The sequence below is a fragment of the Phaenicophaeus curvirostris genome, unplaced genomic scaffold (assembly GCF_032191515.1).
Source record: "Phaenicophaeus curvirostris isolate KB17595 unplaced genomic scaffold, BPBGC_Pcur_1.0 scaffold_73, whole genome shotgun sequence".
Taxonomy (NCBI): Eukaryota; Metazoa; Chordata; class Aves; order Cuculiformes; family Cuculidae; genus Phaenicophaeus; species Phaenicophaeus curvirostris.
The window spans coordinates 698,632-714,282 of record NW_027206695.1 but is presented as its reverse complement, the minus strand read 5'-3'; the positions used below and the strand labels follow the sequence as shown (position 1 = coordinate 714,282).

Genomic DNA, 15,651 nt, shown 5'->3' with positions numbered 1-15,651 from the left:
TCCCTGGGCCCACGTCCCTGGTCCTTGGAGACGTCCCTCATGTCCCTGGACCCATGTCCCTGGTCCTTGGGGACATCCCTCGTGTCCCTCATGTCCCTGGGCCCACGTCCCTGGTCCTTGGGGACGTCCCTCATGTCCCTGGACCCATGTCCCTGGTCCTTGGGGACATCCCTCATGTCCCTCATGTCCCTGGGCCCACGTCCCTGGTCCTTGGGGACGTCCCTCGTGTCCCTCGTGTCCCTGGGCCCACGTCCCCAACCCCTGGATCCACGTCCCCAGCTCTTGGAGCCAAGACCCTGCTCCTCGGGGACGTCCCTCGGGCGCCTGGGGTGGCACCTGCGGGCCGGGGGGTGACCCCGGTGTCCCCGTTGTCCCCCAGGGGCCACCGGGGAGGAGGTGGAGGAGCTGGCGCAGCGAGGCCACCGCGCGTCCCCACGGCTGCTCGGGGACGGGGACCGGCCGGACGCCTCCTGGGGGGAGGGACGGGGGGGTCACCAATGTCCCCCGGGTCCCCTCCCGCGCCCCCAGTGGCCCCCTCATCCCCGGGTCCCCCCAGTGTCCCCCAGGTCCTCCCCACGTTCCCCTGTCCCCCAGTGTCCCCCCATGTCCTTCCAATGTCCCCATGTCCCCCAGTGTCCCCCCCATGTCCCCCAGTGTCCCCCCATGTCACCACGTCCTCCATGTCCCCCCAGTGTCCCCCCGTGTCCCCCCAGTGTCACCTCATGTCCCCCAGTGTCCCCTCTATGTCCCCATGTCCCCCAGTGTCCCTCAGTGTCCCCCAGTGTCCCCTCATGTCCTCCCCATGTCCCCTTTCTCCCAGTGTCCCCCAGTGTCCCCCAGTGTCCCCCATGTCCTTCCAATGTCCCCATGTCCCCCAGTGTCCCCCCCATGTCCCCCAGTGTCCCCCCATGTCACCACATCCTCCATGTCCCCCCAGTGTCCCCGTGTCCCCCAGTGACACCCAGTGTCCCCCCAGTGTCACCTCATGTCCCCCAGTGTCCCCCAGTGTCCCCTGTATGTCCCCATGTCCCCCAGTGTCCCCCAGTGTCCCCTGTATGTCCCCATGTCCCCCAGTGTCCCCCAGTGTCCCCTGTATGTCCCCATGTCCCCCAGTGTCCCTCAGTGTCCCCTCCATGTCCCCATGTCCCCCAGTGTCCCCTCATGTCCTTCCAATGTCCCCATGTCCCCCAGTGTCCCCCCCATGTCCCCGTGTCCCCCCATGTCACCACATCCTCCATGTCCCCCCAGTGTCCCCCTGTGTCCCCCAGTGACACCCAGTGTCCCCCCAGTGTCACCTCATGTCCCCCAGTGTCCCCTCTATGTCCCCATGTCCCCCAGTGTCCCCTCATGTCCTTCCAATGTCCCCGTGTCCCCCAGTGTCCCCTCATGTCCTTCCAATGTCCCCATGTCCCCCATTGTCCCCCCATGTCCCCATGTCCCCCAGTGTCCCCATGTCCCCCAGTGTCCCCCAGTGACACCCAGTGTCCCCCCATGTCCCCCCAGTGTCCCCTTTATCCCCAAGTCCCCCCATGTCCCCAGTGTCCCCCAGTGTCCCCTCATGTCCTTCCAATGTCCCCCAGTGTCCCCCCCTGTCCCCTTTATCCCCAAGTCCCCCAGTGACACCCAGTGTCCCCCCATGTCCCCCAGTGTCCCCCCATGTCCCCATGTCCCCCATATCCACCAGTGTCACCCAGTGTCCCCTTTATCCCCAAGTCCCCCCCATGTCCCCCCAGTGTCCCCTTTATCCCCCAGCGTCACCTCATGCCCCTCAGTGTCCCCTCAGTGTCCCCCCAGTGTCCCCCATGTCCTCCCCACGTCCCCTTTCTCCCAGTGTCCCCCAGTGTCCCCTCATGTCCTTCCAATGTCCCCATGTCCCCCCGTGTCCCCCAGTGTCCCCCCAGTGTCACCTCATGTCCCCCAGTGTCCCCCCGTCTCCCAGTGTCCCCCCATGTCCCCAGTGTCCCTCAGTGTCCCCTCCATGTCCCCCAGTGTCCCCCCGTGTCCCCATGTCCTCCAGTGTCCCCCAGTGTCCCCTCCATGTCCCCATGTCCCCCAGTGTCCCCTCATGTCCTTCCAATGTCCCCATGTCCCCCAGTGTCCCCTTTATCCCCAAGTCCCCCCATGTCCCCAGTGTCCCCCAGTGTCCCCTCATGTCCTTCCAATGTCCCCATGTCCCCCAGTGTCCCCTTTATCCCCCCAGTGTCCCCTCATGTCCCCATGTCCCCCAGTGTCCCCCCCTTGTCCCCCAGTGTCCCCCCCCGGCCCCCCCCGTGTCCCCTCACCCCCCAGCAGCAGCAGTGTCCCCAGGGCCACCACCAGTGTCCTCGTCACCCCCATGGCGCTGCCACCCCCCCCCCCCCTTGGTGTCCCCACTTATAGGCAGCGGGACGTCCCCTGGGAGGGGACACGGGAGGTGGCCCGGGGAGGGGACACGGCTGTCCCCAAGCCCTCCCCAGGCTGGTGGCACCACCGGGTCCCCAAAGTCCCTGTGTCCCCGGTGTCCCCAAGCCCTTCGTGATGTCCCCAAGCCCTCCCTGAAGTCCCCAATCCACCCTCAAAATTCTGATGTCCCCAAGCTTTCTACGATGTCCCCGGTGTCCCCAACCCTCCCAGGTGACCCTGGTGTCCCCAACGTCCTGATGTCCCCAACCCCTCCCTGATGTCCCTGGTGTCCCCAACGTCCTGGTGTCCCCAACGTCCTGGTGTCCCCAACCCCTCCCTGATGTCCCCAAACACCCTCTGATGTCCCTGATGTCCCCAAGACTCTGATGTCCCCAACCCCTCTCTGATGTCCTTGGTGTCCCCAATCCCCTCTGATGTCCTTGGTGTCCCCAACGTCCTGATGTCCCCAATGTCCTGGTGTCCCCAACCCCTCCCTGATGTCCCTGGTGTCCCCAACCCCCTGATGTCCCCAACCCCTCCCTGATGTCCCCAAACACCCTCTGATGTCCCTGGTGTCCCCAACCCTCTGATGTCCCCAACCCCTCTCTGATGTCCCTGGTGTCCCCAATGTCCCCAACCCCCTCTGATGTCCCAGATGTCCCCAACATCCTGATGTCCCCAACCCCTCTCTGATGTCCTTGGTGTCCCCAATGTCCCCAACCCCTCTCTGATGTCCCTGGTGTCCCCAACCCCCTGGTGTCCCCAACATCCTGATGTCCCCAACCCCCTCTGATGTCCCTGGTGTCCCCAACCCCCTAGTGTCCCCAACCCCTCTCTGATGACCCTGGTGTCCCCAAGACCCTGATGTCCCCAACCCCTCCCAGATGTCCCCAACATCCTGATGTCCCCAACCCCTCTCTGATGTCCCTGGTGTCCCCAACCCCCTGATGTCCCCAACCCCTCTCTGATGTTCCTGGTGTCCCCAACATCCTGATGTCCCCAACCCCTCTCTGATGTTCCTGGTGTCCCCAACATCCTGATGTCCCCAACCCCTCTCTGATGTCCCTGGTGTCTCCAACATCCTGATGTCCCCAACCCCTCTCTGATGTCCCTGGTGTCCCCAACATCCTGATGTCCCCAACCCCCTCTGATGTCCCTGGTGTCCCCAACATCCTGATGTCCCCAACCCCCTCTGATGTCCCTGGTGTCCCCAACATCCTGATGTCCCCAACCCCCTCTGATGTCCCTGGTGTCCCCAACATCCTGATGTCCCCAACCCCTCTCTGATGTCCCTGGTGTCCTCAGTGTCCCCAACCCCTCTCTGATGTCCCTGGTGTCCCCAAGACCCTGATGTCCCCAAACCCTCCCAGATGTCCCCAACATCCTGATGTCCCCTACCCCTCCCTGATGTCCCTGATGTCCCCAAACACCCTCTGATGTCCCTGGTGTCCCCAACCCTCCCTGATGTCCCCAACCCCTCTCTGATGACCCTGGTGTCCCCAAGACCCTGATGTCCCCAACCCCTCCCTGGTGTCCCCAACATCCCGATGTCCCCAACCCCTCTCTGATGTCCCCGGTGTCCCCAACCCCCTGATGTCCCCAACCCCTCTCTGATGTCCCTGGTGTCCCCAACATCCTGATGTCCCCAACCCCTCTCTGATGTCCCCGGTGTCCCCAAACCTTCCCAGATGTCCCTGGTGTCCCCAACCCCCTGGTGTCCCCAACGTCCTGATGTCCCCAACCCCTCTCTGATGTCCCTGGTGTCCCCAATGTCCCCAACCCCCTCTGATGTCCCTGGTGTCCCCAAGACCCTGATGTCCCTAAACCCTCCCAGATGTCCCCAACATCCTGATGTCCCCAACCCCCTCTCTGATGTCCCTGGTGTCCCCAACCCCCTGATGTCCCTGGTGTCCTCAATGTCCCCAACCCCCTCTGATGTCCCTGGTGTCCCCAATGTCCCCAACCCCTCTGGGCCGTCCCTGTTGTCCCCCCCCCCCCCCCCCGTGGCCCTTGGGGACAATGTCCCTTTGTCCTGGGGACAAGCCCGGGCTCGCTGGTGGCCTCGACGCCCTCGTCCCCACCCGCTGCTGCCAAGGGACCCGAGCACCCGGGACGGGCCTTAATTATTTTTTGAGGGGCTATTAATTATTGGTGGGAGGGTTATTAATTAATTAATTTATTTATTTAATTATTTTGGGGGGGTTTAATATTTTTGGGGGGGTTTTAATATTTTTTTTGAAGGAGTTCGTTAATTTTTTGGGGGTTTTTATTAATTTTTTGAGAGTTTTATTAATTTTTTGAGGGTTTTTATTAATTTTTTGAGGGTTTTATTAATTCTGTTGAGAATTTTTATTAATTTTTTTTGATTTATTAATTTTTTGACGTTTTTTATTATTTTTTAGGGATTTAATTAATTTTGGGGTTTTTTTATTGATTTTTTAGGGTTTTTGATTAATTTTTGAGGGTTTTAAATTAATTTTTTGAGGTTTTTTATTATTTTTTGAGGGTTTTAATTAATTTTTGGGGAATTTATGATTTTTTTCTGGGATTTATTAATTTTTTGAGGGTTTTTATTAATTTTTATGGTTTTTTATTATTTTTTGGGGGGGTTATTAATTTTTTGTGGGTTTTTATTAATTTATTGAGGGGTTTATTAATTTTTTGAGGGTTTTAATTCATTTTTTGAGGGTTTTTATTGATTTTTGAGGGTTTTTATTGATTTTTCGAGGGTTTTTATTATTTTTTTTGAGTTTTTTATTAATTTGGGGGGTTATTAATTTGTTGAGGGTTTTTATTAATTTTTAAGGTGTTTTTATTAATTTTTTGAGGGTTTTTATTAATTTTTAGGTGTTTTTATTAATTTTTTAGGTGTTTTTATTAATTTTTTGAGTTTTTTAATTGATTTTTTGAGGGTTTTTATTGATTTTTGAGGGTTTTTATTATTTTGGGGGGGATTCATTAATTTTTTAGGTGTTTTTATTGATTTTTGGGGGGGTTTATTAATTTTTGTGGTTTTTATTAATTTTTGAGGGTTTTTATTGATTTATTGAGGGTTTTTAATAATTTTTGGGGCATTTATTAATTTTTTGAGGGTTTTATTAATTTTTGGAGGGGTTTATTATTTTTTTGGCAGGGTTATTAATTTTTTGAGGGTTCTTATTAATTTTTTAGGTGTTTTTATTAATTTTTGAGGTTTTTTATTAATTTTTTAGGTGTTTTTATTAATTTTTGAGGTTTTTTATTAATTTTTTGAGGGTTTTTATTGATTTTTGAGGGTTTTTATTATTTTGGGGGGGATTCATTAATTTTTTAGGTGTTTTTATTGATTTTTGGGGGGGTTTATTAATTTTTGTGGTTTTTATTAATTTTTGAGGGTTTTTATTGATTTATTGAGGGTTTTTAATAATTTTTGGGGCGTTTATTAATTTTTTGAGGGTTTTATTAATTTTTGGAGGGGTTTATTATTTTTTTGGCAGGGTTATTAATTTTTTGAGGGTTCTTATTAATTTTTTAGGTGTTTTTATTAATTTTTGAGGTTTTTTATTAATTTTTTGGTGTTTTTATTAATTTTTGAGGTTTTTTATTAATTTTTTAGGTGTTTTTATTAATTTTTGAGGGAGTTTATTGATTTTTCGAGGGTGGTTTTTTTTTTTTGAGTTTTTTTAATTAATTTGGGGGTTATTAATTTTTTGAGGGTTTTTATTAATTTTTTAGGTGATTTTATTCATTTTTTGAGGGTTTTTATTCATTTTTTAGGTGTTTTTATTCACTTTTTAGGTGTTTTTATTGATTTTTTGTGGGTTTTTATTGATTTTTTGTGGGTTTTTATTGATTTTTCGAGGGTTTTTATGATTTTTTGGGGGTTATTCATTTTTGAGGGGGGTTTATTATATTTTTGGGGGGGGGGACACCCCCAAAGGGCCCCTTTGTCCCCCCCGGGGGCTCAGGGGAAGGATTCGGCCGCCGGCACCGAGAAGGCGGTTGAGCTGATGAGAAAGACTTTGACGTAGTGGACGGCCTGGGGGGGGGTAAAAAAAAAAAGGGGGGGTCAGGGGGGTCCCAGGAGTCCAGGACCCCCCCTAAAAGGGCCCAGGACCCCCCCCCCCCCCCATTAAGGACCCTCCAGGGGACCCAAGACCCCCCCCAAAAGGACCCAGGACCCCCCTGACCCCCCCAAAAAGACCCAGGAGCCCCCTTGACCCCCCCAAGGGACCCAGGAGCCCCCCCTGAGTCCCCCCCAAAGACCCAGGACCCCCCCCCAAGGCATCCAGGACTCCCCCCCCCAAAAGGACCCAGGACCCCCCTGACCCCCACAAAGGACCCAGGGACCCAGGACCCCCCCAAAAGGACCCAGGACCCCACCAGAGACCCAGAAGCCCCCCCTGACCCCCCCATAAGGACCCAGGACCCCCCTTGACCCCCCAAAAAAGACCCAGGACCCCCCCCAAGGCATCCAGGACCCCCCTGACCCTCCCCAAGGGACCCAGGACCCCCCCAGAGACCCAGAAGCCCCCCTGACCCCCCCAAAAGGACCCAGGACCCCCCTTGACCCCCCCAAAAAAGACCCAGCACCCCCCCCAAGGCATCCAGGACCCCCCTGACCCCCCCTCAAGGCATCCAGGACCCCCCTGACCCCCCCATAAGGACCCAGGACCCCCCTTGACCCCCCCAAAAGACTCAAGACCCCCCCCTAAGGCATCCAGGACCCCCCTGACCCCCCCAAAAGGACCCAGGACCCCCCCAGAGACCCAGAAGCCCCCCCTGACACCCCCAAAAGTCCCAGATCCAGAAGCCCCCCTGACACCCCAAGAAGGACCCAGGACCCCCCCCCAAGGCATCCAGGACCCCCCTGACCCCCCCAAAAAAAGATCCAGGACCCCCCTGACCCCCACAAAGGACCCAGGACCCCCCCATCAAGGACCCCCCCAAGGGACCCAGGACCCCCCCAGACACCCAGAAGCCCCCCTGACCCCCCCAAAAAGACCCAAGACCCCCCCCCCAAGGCATCCAGGACCCCCCTGACCCCCCCAAAAGGACCCAGGACCCCCCTTGACCCCCCCAAAAAGACGCAGGACCCCCCCCCAAGGCATCCAGGACCCCCCTGACCCCCCCTCAAAGCATCCAGGACCCCCCTGACCCCCCCTCAAAGCATCCAGGACCCCCCTGGACCCCCCCAAAAGGACCCAGGACCCCCCCCCAAGGCATCCAGGACCCCCCTGACCCCCCCAAAAGCCCCAGAAGCCACCAAGACCCCCCCCCCAGGACCCCCTTGACCCCCCCCCCGTACCGCGAAGACCCCCGCGAGGAGGAGGAGGGCGAGGAGGAGGCAGACGAGGGCGAGGAGGACGAGGGGGCAGCCGGGGGGCGGCGTCTGGGGGGGCTCTGGGGGGACAACTGGGGGGTCACCACGGGCCACGGCCACCCCCCCCCCCAGTCCCACCAGCTCTACTGGTGGCCCTGGTGGCCACAACCCCATCCCTGGTGGCCACAACCCCATCCCTGGTGGCCACGACCCCATCCCTGGTGGCCACAACCTCATCCCTGGTGGCCACAACATCCTTGTCCCCATCCCTGGTGGCCACAACCTCATCCCTGGTGGCCACAACATCCTTGTCCCCATCCCTGGTGGCCACAACCTCATCCCTGGTGGCCACAACCCCATCCCTGGTGGCCACAACATCCTTGTCCCCACCCCTGGTGGCCCTTTCTCCACCCCTGGTGGCCCTGATCCCACCCCTGGTGGCCACGACCCCATCCCTGGTGGCCACAACCCCATCCCTGGTGGCCACGACGTCCTTGTTCCTACCCCTGGTGGCCACAACCCCATCCCTGGTGGCCACAACCCCACCCCTGGTGGCCACAACCACACCCCTGGTGGCCACAACGTCCTTGTCCCCATCCCTGGTGGCCACAACCCCATCCCTGGTGGCCACAATGTCCTTGTCCCCATCCCTGGTGGCCACAACCCCATCCCTGGTGGCCACAACCTCATCCCTGGTGGCCCTGATCCCACCCCTGGTGGCCACAACCCCATCCCTGGTGGCCACAACATCCTTGTCCCCACCCCTGGTGGCCCTTTCTCCATCCCTGGTGGCCCTGATCCCACCCTTGGTGGCCACCTCATCCCTGGTGGCCACAACGTCCTCGTCCCCATCCCTGGTGGCCCTTTCTCCATCCCTGGTGGCCCTGACCCCATCCCTGGTGGCCCTGATCCCACCCTTGGTGGCCACAACCTCATCCCTGGTGGCCACAACGTCCTTGTCCCCATCCCTGGTGGCCCTTTCTCCACCCCGATGGCCACAACGCCCTTGTCCCCACCCCTGGTGGCCTTTTCTCCATCCCTGGTGGCCCTGACCCCATCCCTGGTGGCCACAACCCCATCCCTGGTGGCCACAATGCCCTTGTCCCCATCCCTGGTGGCCACAACCCCATCCCTGGTGGCCACAATGCCCTTGTCCCCATCCCTAGTGGCCACAATGCCCTTGTCCCCATCCCTGGTGGCCACAACCTCATCCCTGGTGGCCACAATGCCCTTGTCCCCATCCCTGGTGGCCACGACCCCACCCCTAGTGGCCACGACCCCATCCCTGGTGGCCACAATGCCCTTGTCCCCATCCCTGGTGGCCACAACCTCATCCCTGGTGGCCACAACCCCATCCCTGGTGGCCACAACATCCTTGTCCCCACCCCTGGTGGCCCTTTCTCCACCCCTGGTGGCCCTGATCCCACCCCTGGTGGCCACAACCCCATCCCTGGTGGCCCTGACCCCATCCCTGGTGGCCACAACCCCAACCCTGGTGGCCCTGATCCCACCCCTGGTGGCCACAACCCCAACCCTGGTGGCCCTGATCCCACCCCTGGTGGCCACAACCCCATCCCTGGTGGCCCTGATCCCACCCCTGCTGGCCACAACCTCATCCCTGGTGGCCACAACATCCTTGTCCCCATCCCTGGTGGCCCTTTCTCCACCCCTGGTGGCCCTTTCTCCATCCCTGGTGGCCACAACGCCCTTGTCCCCACCCCTGGTGGCCCTTTCTCCATCCCTCGTGGCCCTTTCTCCATCCCTGGTGGCCCTGATCCCACCCTTGGTGGCCACAACCTCATCCCTGGTGGCCACAACGCCCTTGTCCCCATCCCTGGTGGCCCTTTCTCCATCCCTGGTGGCCCTGACCCCATCCCTGGTGGCCACAACATCCTTGTCCCCACCCCTGGTGGCCCTTTCTCCATCCCTGGTGGCCCTGATCCCACCCTTGGTGGCCACAACCTCATCCCTGGTGGCCACAACCCCATCCTTGGTGGCCACAACCTCATCCCTGGTGGCCACAACCCCATCCCTGGTGGCCACAACGTCCTTGTCCCCATCCCTGGTGGCCCTTTCTCCATCCCTGGTGGCCACAACGCCCTGGTCCCCACCCCTGGTGGCCCTGGTCCCCTCCCTGGTGGCCACCCCCCCCCTTACCTGGGGTGTCACCGCGGCCATCTTGTCCTGTGACGTCACCGTCGAGGTCACCGGGGGGGGGACGGGGTCGCTCCTCGATGTCCCCGAGGTCAGGGCCGGGGGGGACGTCACCGGCCGGGTCGGTCCAAGGGGTCACGTCACCCACGACGTCACCTGTGATGCCACCTCCAGCCATGACGTCCCCAGCGAGGTCACTGCCGGCCACGATGTCCCCAGAGAAGGTGTCCCCAGCGATGACGTCCCCAGAGAAGACGTCCCCAGTGATGTCCTCGGCGATGATGTCCCCGGAGAGGATGCCACCAGCCACGATGTCCCCAGATAAGACGTCCCCAGCGATGTCCCCAGCCATGACGTCCCCATCGAGGTCACCCCCAGCCACGATGTCCCCAGAGAAGACGTCCCCAGCGCCAATGTCCCCAGCAAGGTCCCCAGTGCCGATGTCCCCCTCGAGGTCACCCCCAGGAGGGCAGGAGATGCCGGTGGTGGCCGTGACGATGTCCCCGGGGGGGGTGACGTCCCCAGCGATGACGTCCTCGTCCCCCACGGGAGGCGCCGTCACCGTGATGGTGACACCAGCGGCAGCGCAGGTGGCACGGAGGTCCCCAGCGTCCCCATCCCCAAGGTCCCCAAGGTCCCTCAGGGCTGGGACATCAACGTCCCCAACGTCCCCATCCCCAATGTCCCCAACGTCCCCATCCCCAAGGTCCCTCAGGGCTGAGACACCAACATCCCCATCCCCAATGTCCCCGATGTCCTTGTCCCCAAGGTCCCTCAGGGCTGGGACACCAACGTCCCCAATGTCCCCATCCCTGGTGTCCCCAATGTCCTTGTCCCCAAGGTCCCTCAGGGCTGGGACACCAAGGTCCCCAACGTCCCCATCCCCAACGTCCCCAATGTCCTTGTCCCCAAGGTCCCTCAGGGCTGGGACACCAATGTCCCCGTCCCCAACGTCCCCAATGTCCCTGTCCCCAAGGTCCCTCAGGGCTGGGACACCAAGGTCCCCAATGTCCCCGTCCCCAACGTCCCCAATGTCCTTGTCCCCAAGGTCCCTCAGGGCTGGGACACCAATGTCCCCAACCTCCCCATCTCCAATGTCCCCAACATCCCCATCCCCAAGGTCCCTCAGGGCTGGGACACCAACGTCCCCGTCCCCAATGTCCCCAATGTCCTTGTCCCCAAGGTCCCTCAGGGCTGTGATGTCCCTGTCCCCAATATCCTTGTCCCCAGTGTCCCTCAGGGTTGAGACATCTCTGTCCCCAAAGTCCTCACCCACGATGGCCCCAACATCCTTGTCCCCAACATCCTCGTCCCCAATGTCCTCATCTCTAATGTCCCCAACATCCTTGTCCCCAACATCCCTCAGGGCTGTGATGTCCCTGTCCCCAAAGTCCTCACCCATGATGTCCCCAAGATCCTTGTCCCCAATGTCCCTCAGGGCTGTGATGTCCCTGTCCCCAAGGTCCTTGTCCCCAAGGTCCCTCAGGGCTGTGACATCTCTGTCCCCAAGGTCCCTGAGGGCTCTGGGGTCCCTGTCCCCAATGTTCCCATCCCCAAGGTCCTCACTGATGATGTCCCCAACGTCCCCATCCCAGATGTCCCCAATGTCCTTGTCCCCAAGGTCCCTCAGGGCTGAGACATCAACGTCCCCAACCACAATGTCCCCAATGTCCTTGTCCCCAACGTCCCCAGGGTCCCCATCCCAGATGTCCCCAACCTCCTTGTCCCCCACGTCCCTCAGGGCTGGGACATCTCTGTCCCCAAGGTCCTTGTCCCCAACATCCTTGTCCCCCACGTCCCTCAGGGCTGTGACACCAACATCCCCATCCCCAACGTCCTTGTCCCCAACGTCCCCATCCCAGATGTCCCCAATGTCCTTGTCCCCAACCTCCTTGTCCCCCACGTCCCTCAGGGCTGTGACATCCCTGTCCCCAATGTCCTTGTCCCCAACGTCCCTCAGGGCTGTGACACCAATGTCCCCATCCCCAATGTCCTTGTCCCCCACGTCCCTCAAGGCTGTGACATCCCTGTCCCCAATGTCCTTGTCCCCAACGTCCCCATCCCTGATGTCCTCAACATCCTTGTCCCCCACGTCCCTCAGGGCTGTGACATCCCTGTCCCCAACCTCCTCACCCCCGATGTCCCCAGTGTCCCCATCCCCGACGTCCCCGTCCCCACCCTCCTCGCCTACATCATCCCCAACGTCCCCAGGGGCTGGGACCTCCCTGTCCCCAACGTCCTCTGGGGAGGTGACATCCCAGTCCCCAACGTCCCTTGGGGAGGTGACATCCTTGTCTCCAAGGGCTGGGACCTCCTTGTCCCCAATGTCCTTCAGGGAGGTGACATCCTCATCTCCAACGTCCCTTGGGGAGGTGACATCCCTGTCCCCAACGTCCCTTGGGGAGGTGACATCCTTGTCCCCAGGGGCTGGGACCTCCCTGTCCCCAACATCCTTCAGGGAGGTGACATCCCTGTCCCCATCATCCCTTGGGGAGGTGACATCCCTGTCCCCAACATCCTTCAGGGAGGTGACATCCTTGTCCCCAACATCCTTCAGGGAGGTGACATCCCTGTCCCCATCATCCCTTGGGGAGGTGACATCCCTGTCCCCAATGTCCTTCAGGGAAGTGACATCCTTGTCCCCAGGGGCTGGGACCTCCCTGTCCCCAACGTCCTTCAGGGAGGTGACATCCTTGTCCCCAACATCCTTTGAGGAGGTGACATCCTTGTCCTTAGGGTCCCTTGGGGAGGTGACATCTTTGTCCCCAAGGTCTGGGACCTCCCTGTCCCCATCGTCCTTCAGGGAGGGGACATCCTTGTCCTTAGGGTCCCTTGGGGAGGTGACATCCCTGTCCCCAGGGTCCCTTGGGGAGGTGACATCCCTGTCCCCAACGCCCTTCAGGGAGGTGACATCCTCATCCCCAACGTCCCTTGAGGAGGTGACCTCCCTGTCCCCATTGTCCTTTGAGGAGGTGACCTCCCTGTCCCCAAGGTCCCTTGGGGAGGTGACATCCCTGTCCCCAGCGTCCTTCGAGGAGGTGACATCCCTGTCCCCAGGGGAGGTGACCTCCCTGTCCGCAGGGTCCCTCGGGGCTGGGCCCGCAGTGTCCCCCGTGTCCTCGTCCCCCGGGTCCCCGGTGTCCTCGTCGGCCGCGGTGACCGTGATGGTGATGGCGCCGGCCCAGGGGGTGACGCTGGGGACGGGGACGTCACCCCCAGCCCGAGGGGCCCCGGCGACGTCCCCGGGGGTCCCCGTCACCTCCCCGGGGAGGGGACACGGCGGGGGGGCGGCCCGAGAGCGGCTGTCGGCCATGGGACCTGGGGGGACAGAGGGGACGGGGACGTCACCAGGGGGGACACGGAGGGGCATGAGGGGACGTGGAGGACACCGAGAGGGACATTGAGGGGACATTTAGGGACACGAGGGGACATTGAGGACACCGAGAGGGACATTGAGGGGACATTGAGGGGACATTTAGGGACATGAGGGGACGTGGAGGACACCGAGAGGGACATTGAGGGACATTTAGGGACACGAGGGGACATTGAGGACACCGAGAGGGACATTGAGGGGACATTGAGGGGACATTTAGGGACATGAGGGGACGTGGAGGACACCGAGAGGGACATTGAGGGACATTTAGGGACACGAGGGGACATTGAGGACACCGAGAGGGACATTGAGGGGACATTGAGGGACATGAGGGGACGTGGAGGACACCGAGAGGGACGTTGAGGGGACATTTAGGGACATGAGGGGACGTGGAGGACACCAAGAGGGGACATTGAGGGGACATTGAGGGACATGAGGGGACGTGGAGGACACCAAGAGGGACATTGAGGGACATTAGAGGACACGAGGGGACATTGAGGACACCGAGAGGGGACATTAAGGGACATTAGAGGACATGGGAGGGACATGGAGGACACCAAGAGGGACATTGGGGGGACATTAAGGGACATAAGAGGACGTGGAGGACCCCAAGAGGGGACATTAAGGGACGTTAGAGGACATGGGAGGGACATAGAGGACACCAAGAGGGACATGAGGGGACACCATGAGGGGACAAAGGGACATTGAGGGACATGAGGAGACATTGAGGACCCCAAAAGGGACATTGAGGGGACATTTAGGGACATGAGGGGACATTGAGGACCCCGAAAGGGACATTGAGGGGACATTTAGGGACATGAGGGGACATTGAGGACACTGAGAGGGACATTGAGGGGACATTTAGGGACACGAGGGGACATTGAGGACCCCAAGAGGGGACATTAAGGGACGTTAGAGGACATGGGAGGGACATGGAGGACACCGAGAGGGACATTGAGGGGACATTAAGGGACACAAGGGGACATTTAGGGACATGAGGGGACATTGAGGATCCCAAGAGGGACATTAGAGGACACGGGAGGGACATAGAGGACACCAAGAGGGACATGAGGGGACACCATGAGGGGACAAAGGGACATTGAGGGACACGAGGGGACATAGAGGACCCCAAGAGGGACATTGAGGGGACATTTAGGGACACAAGGGGACATTGAGGACCCCAAGAGCGACATTGAGGGACATGAGGGGACATTGAGGACCCCAAGAGGGACATTGAGGGGACATTAGAAGACACCAAAAGGGGCATGAGGGGACACCACGAGGGGACAAAGGGACATTGAGGGACATGAGGGGACATAGAGGACCCCAAAAGGGACATTGAGGGGACATTGAGGGACATGAGGGGACATGGAGGACACCGAGAGGGGACATTAAGGGACGTTAGAGGACACGGGAGGGACATTGAGGACACCGAGAGGGACATTGAGGGGACATTAAGGGACATGAGGGGACATTGAGGACACCGAGAGGGACATTGAGGGGACATTGAGGGACATGAGGGGACGCGGAGGACACCAAGAGGGACATTGAGGGACATGAGGAGACATTGAGGACACCGAGAGGGACATTGAGGGGACATTTAGGGACATGAGGGGACATTGAGGACCCCAAGAGGGGACATTAAGGGACATTAGAGGACATGGGAGGGACATGGAGGACACCAACAGGGACATGAGGGGACACCATGAGGGGACAAAGGGACATTGAGGGACATGAGGAGACATTGAGGACCCCAAAAAGGACATTGAGGGGACATTTAGGGACACGAGGGGACATTGAGGACACCGAGAGGGACATTGAGGGGACATTGAGGGACACGAGGGGACGTGGAGGACCCCAAGAGGGACATTGGGGGACACTGAGGGACACGAGGGGGACCCAGAAGGCCAGGAGGACACGGGGTGGGGGGGACAGACACGTACCTGAGGGGCCAGCGGGTGACGTCCCTGCAGGTCCTGGTGTCCCTCTGGGGGTCCCGGGGCTGGTTTTGGGGTCACCGGAGCCGCTCACATCCCAGGGACGGCGACGACGGCCCAGGGTCACGGTCCTGGTGGCCTTGAGGGGGTCCTGGTGGCCTCGAGAAGGTCCTGGAGGACTCGAGGAGGTCCTGGTGGCCTCGAGAAGGTCCTGGAGGACTCGAGGAGGTCCTGGTGGCCTCAAGGAGGTCCTGGAGGACTCGAGAAGGTCCTGGTGGCCACGAGGAGGTCCTGGAGGACTTGAGGAGGTCCTGGTGGCCTCAAGGAGGTCCTGGAGGACTCGAGAAGGTCCTGGTGGCCACGAGGAGGTCCTGGTGGCCACGAGGAGGTCCTGGTGGCCACAAGAAGATCTCCTGATCCAGATCCAGAAGAAGGAGGAGGAGGAGGAGGAGGAGCCCGGGTGTCCCCGAGCTGAGACCGTGCAGCTCGTGACGCGTCCCCGA

The 15,651-nt window shown here is 59.2% G+C and overlaps 1 protein-coding gene across 1 annotated transcript; it reads right to left on the bottom strand.

Annotated features, from left to right (window-relative positions):
• Nucleotides 1-6,206: 6,206 nt before the first annotated feature.
• Nucleotides 6,207-15,302, bottom strand: LOC138734328 (putative surface-exposed virulence protein BigA). Its single transcript, XM_069881935.1, has 4 exons — nucleotides 15,155-15,302; nucleotides 9,842-13,156; nucleotides 7,670-7,764; nucleotides 6,207-6,400 (listed from the first exon to the last, which is right to left on the bottom strand). Exons 2-4 carry the CDS (start codon nucleotides 13,149-13,151, stop codon nucleotides 6,326-6,328), a joined length of 3,480 nt encoding a protein of 1,159 aa, XP_069738036.1. The 5' UTR covers nucleotides 13,152-13,156; nucleotides 15,155-15,302; the 3' UTR covers nucleotides 6,207-6,325.
• Nucleotides 15,303-15,651: the final 349 nt, after the last annotated feature.

Bases quoted from the DNA above. Each gene is read 5' to 3' on its own strand.
- LOC138734328 (XM_069881935.1), bottom strand. From the start codon at position 13,151: ATGGCCGACAGCCGCTCTCGGGCCGCCCCCCCGCCGTGTCCCCTCCCC. The intron at 7,765-9,841 runs GTAAGGGGGGGG...TTGTCCCCCCAG, and splicing joins TGGCCGCGGTGACACCCCAG to AGCCCCCCCAGACGCCGCCC. The intron at 6,401-7,669 runs GTACGGGGGGGG...ACCCCCCCCCAG, and splicing joins TCCTCGCGGGGGTCTTCGCG to GCCGTCCACTACGTCAAAGT.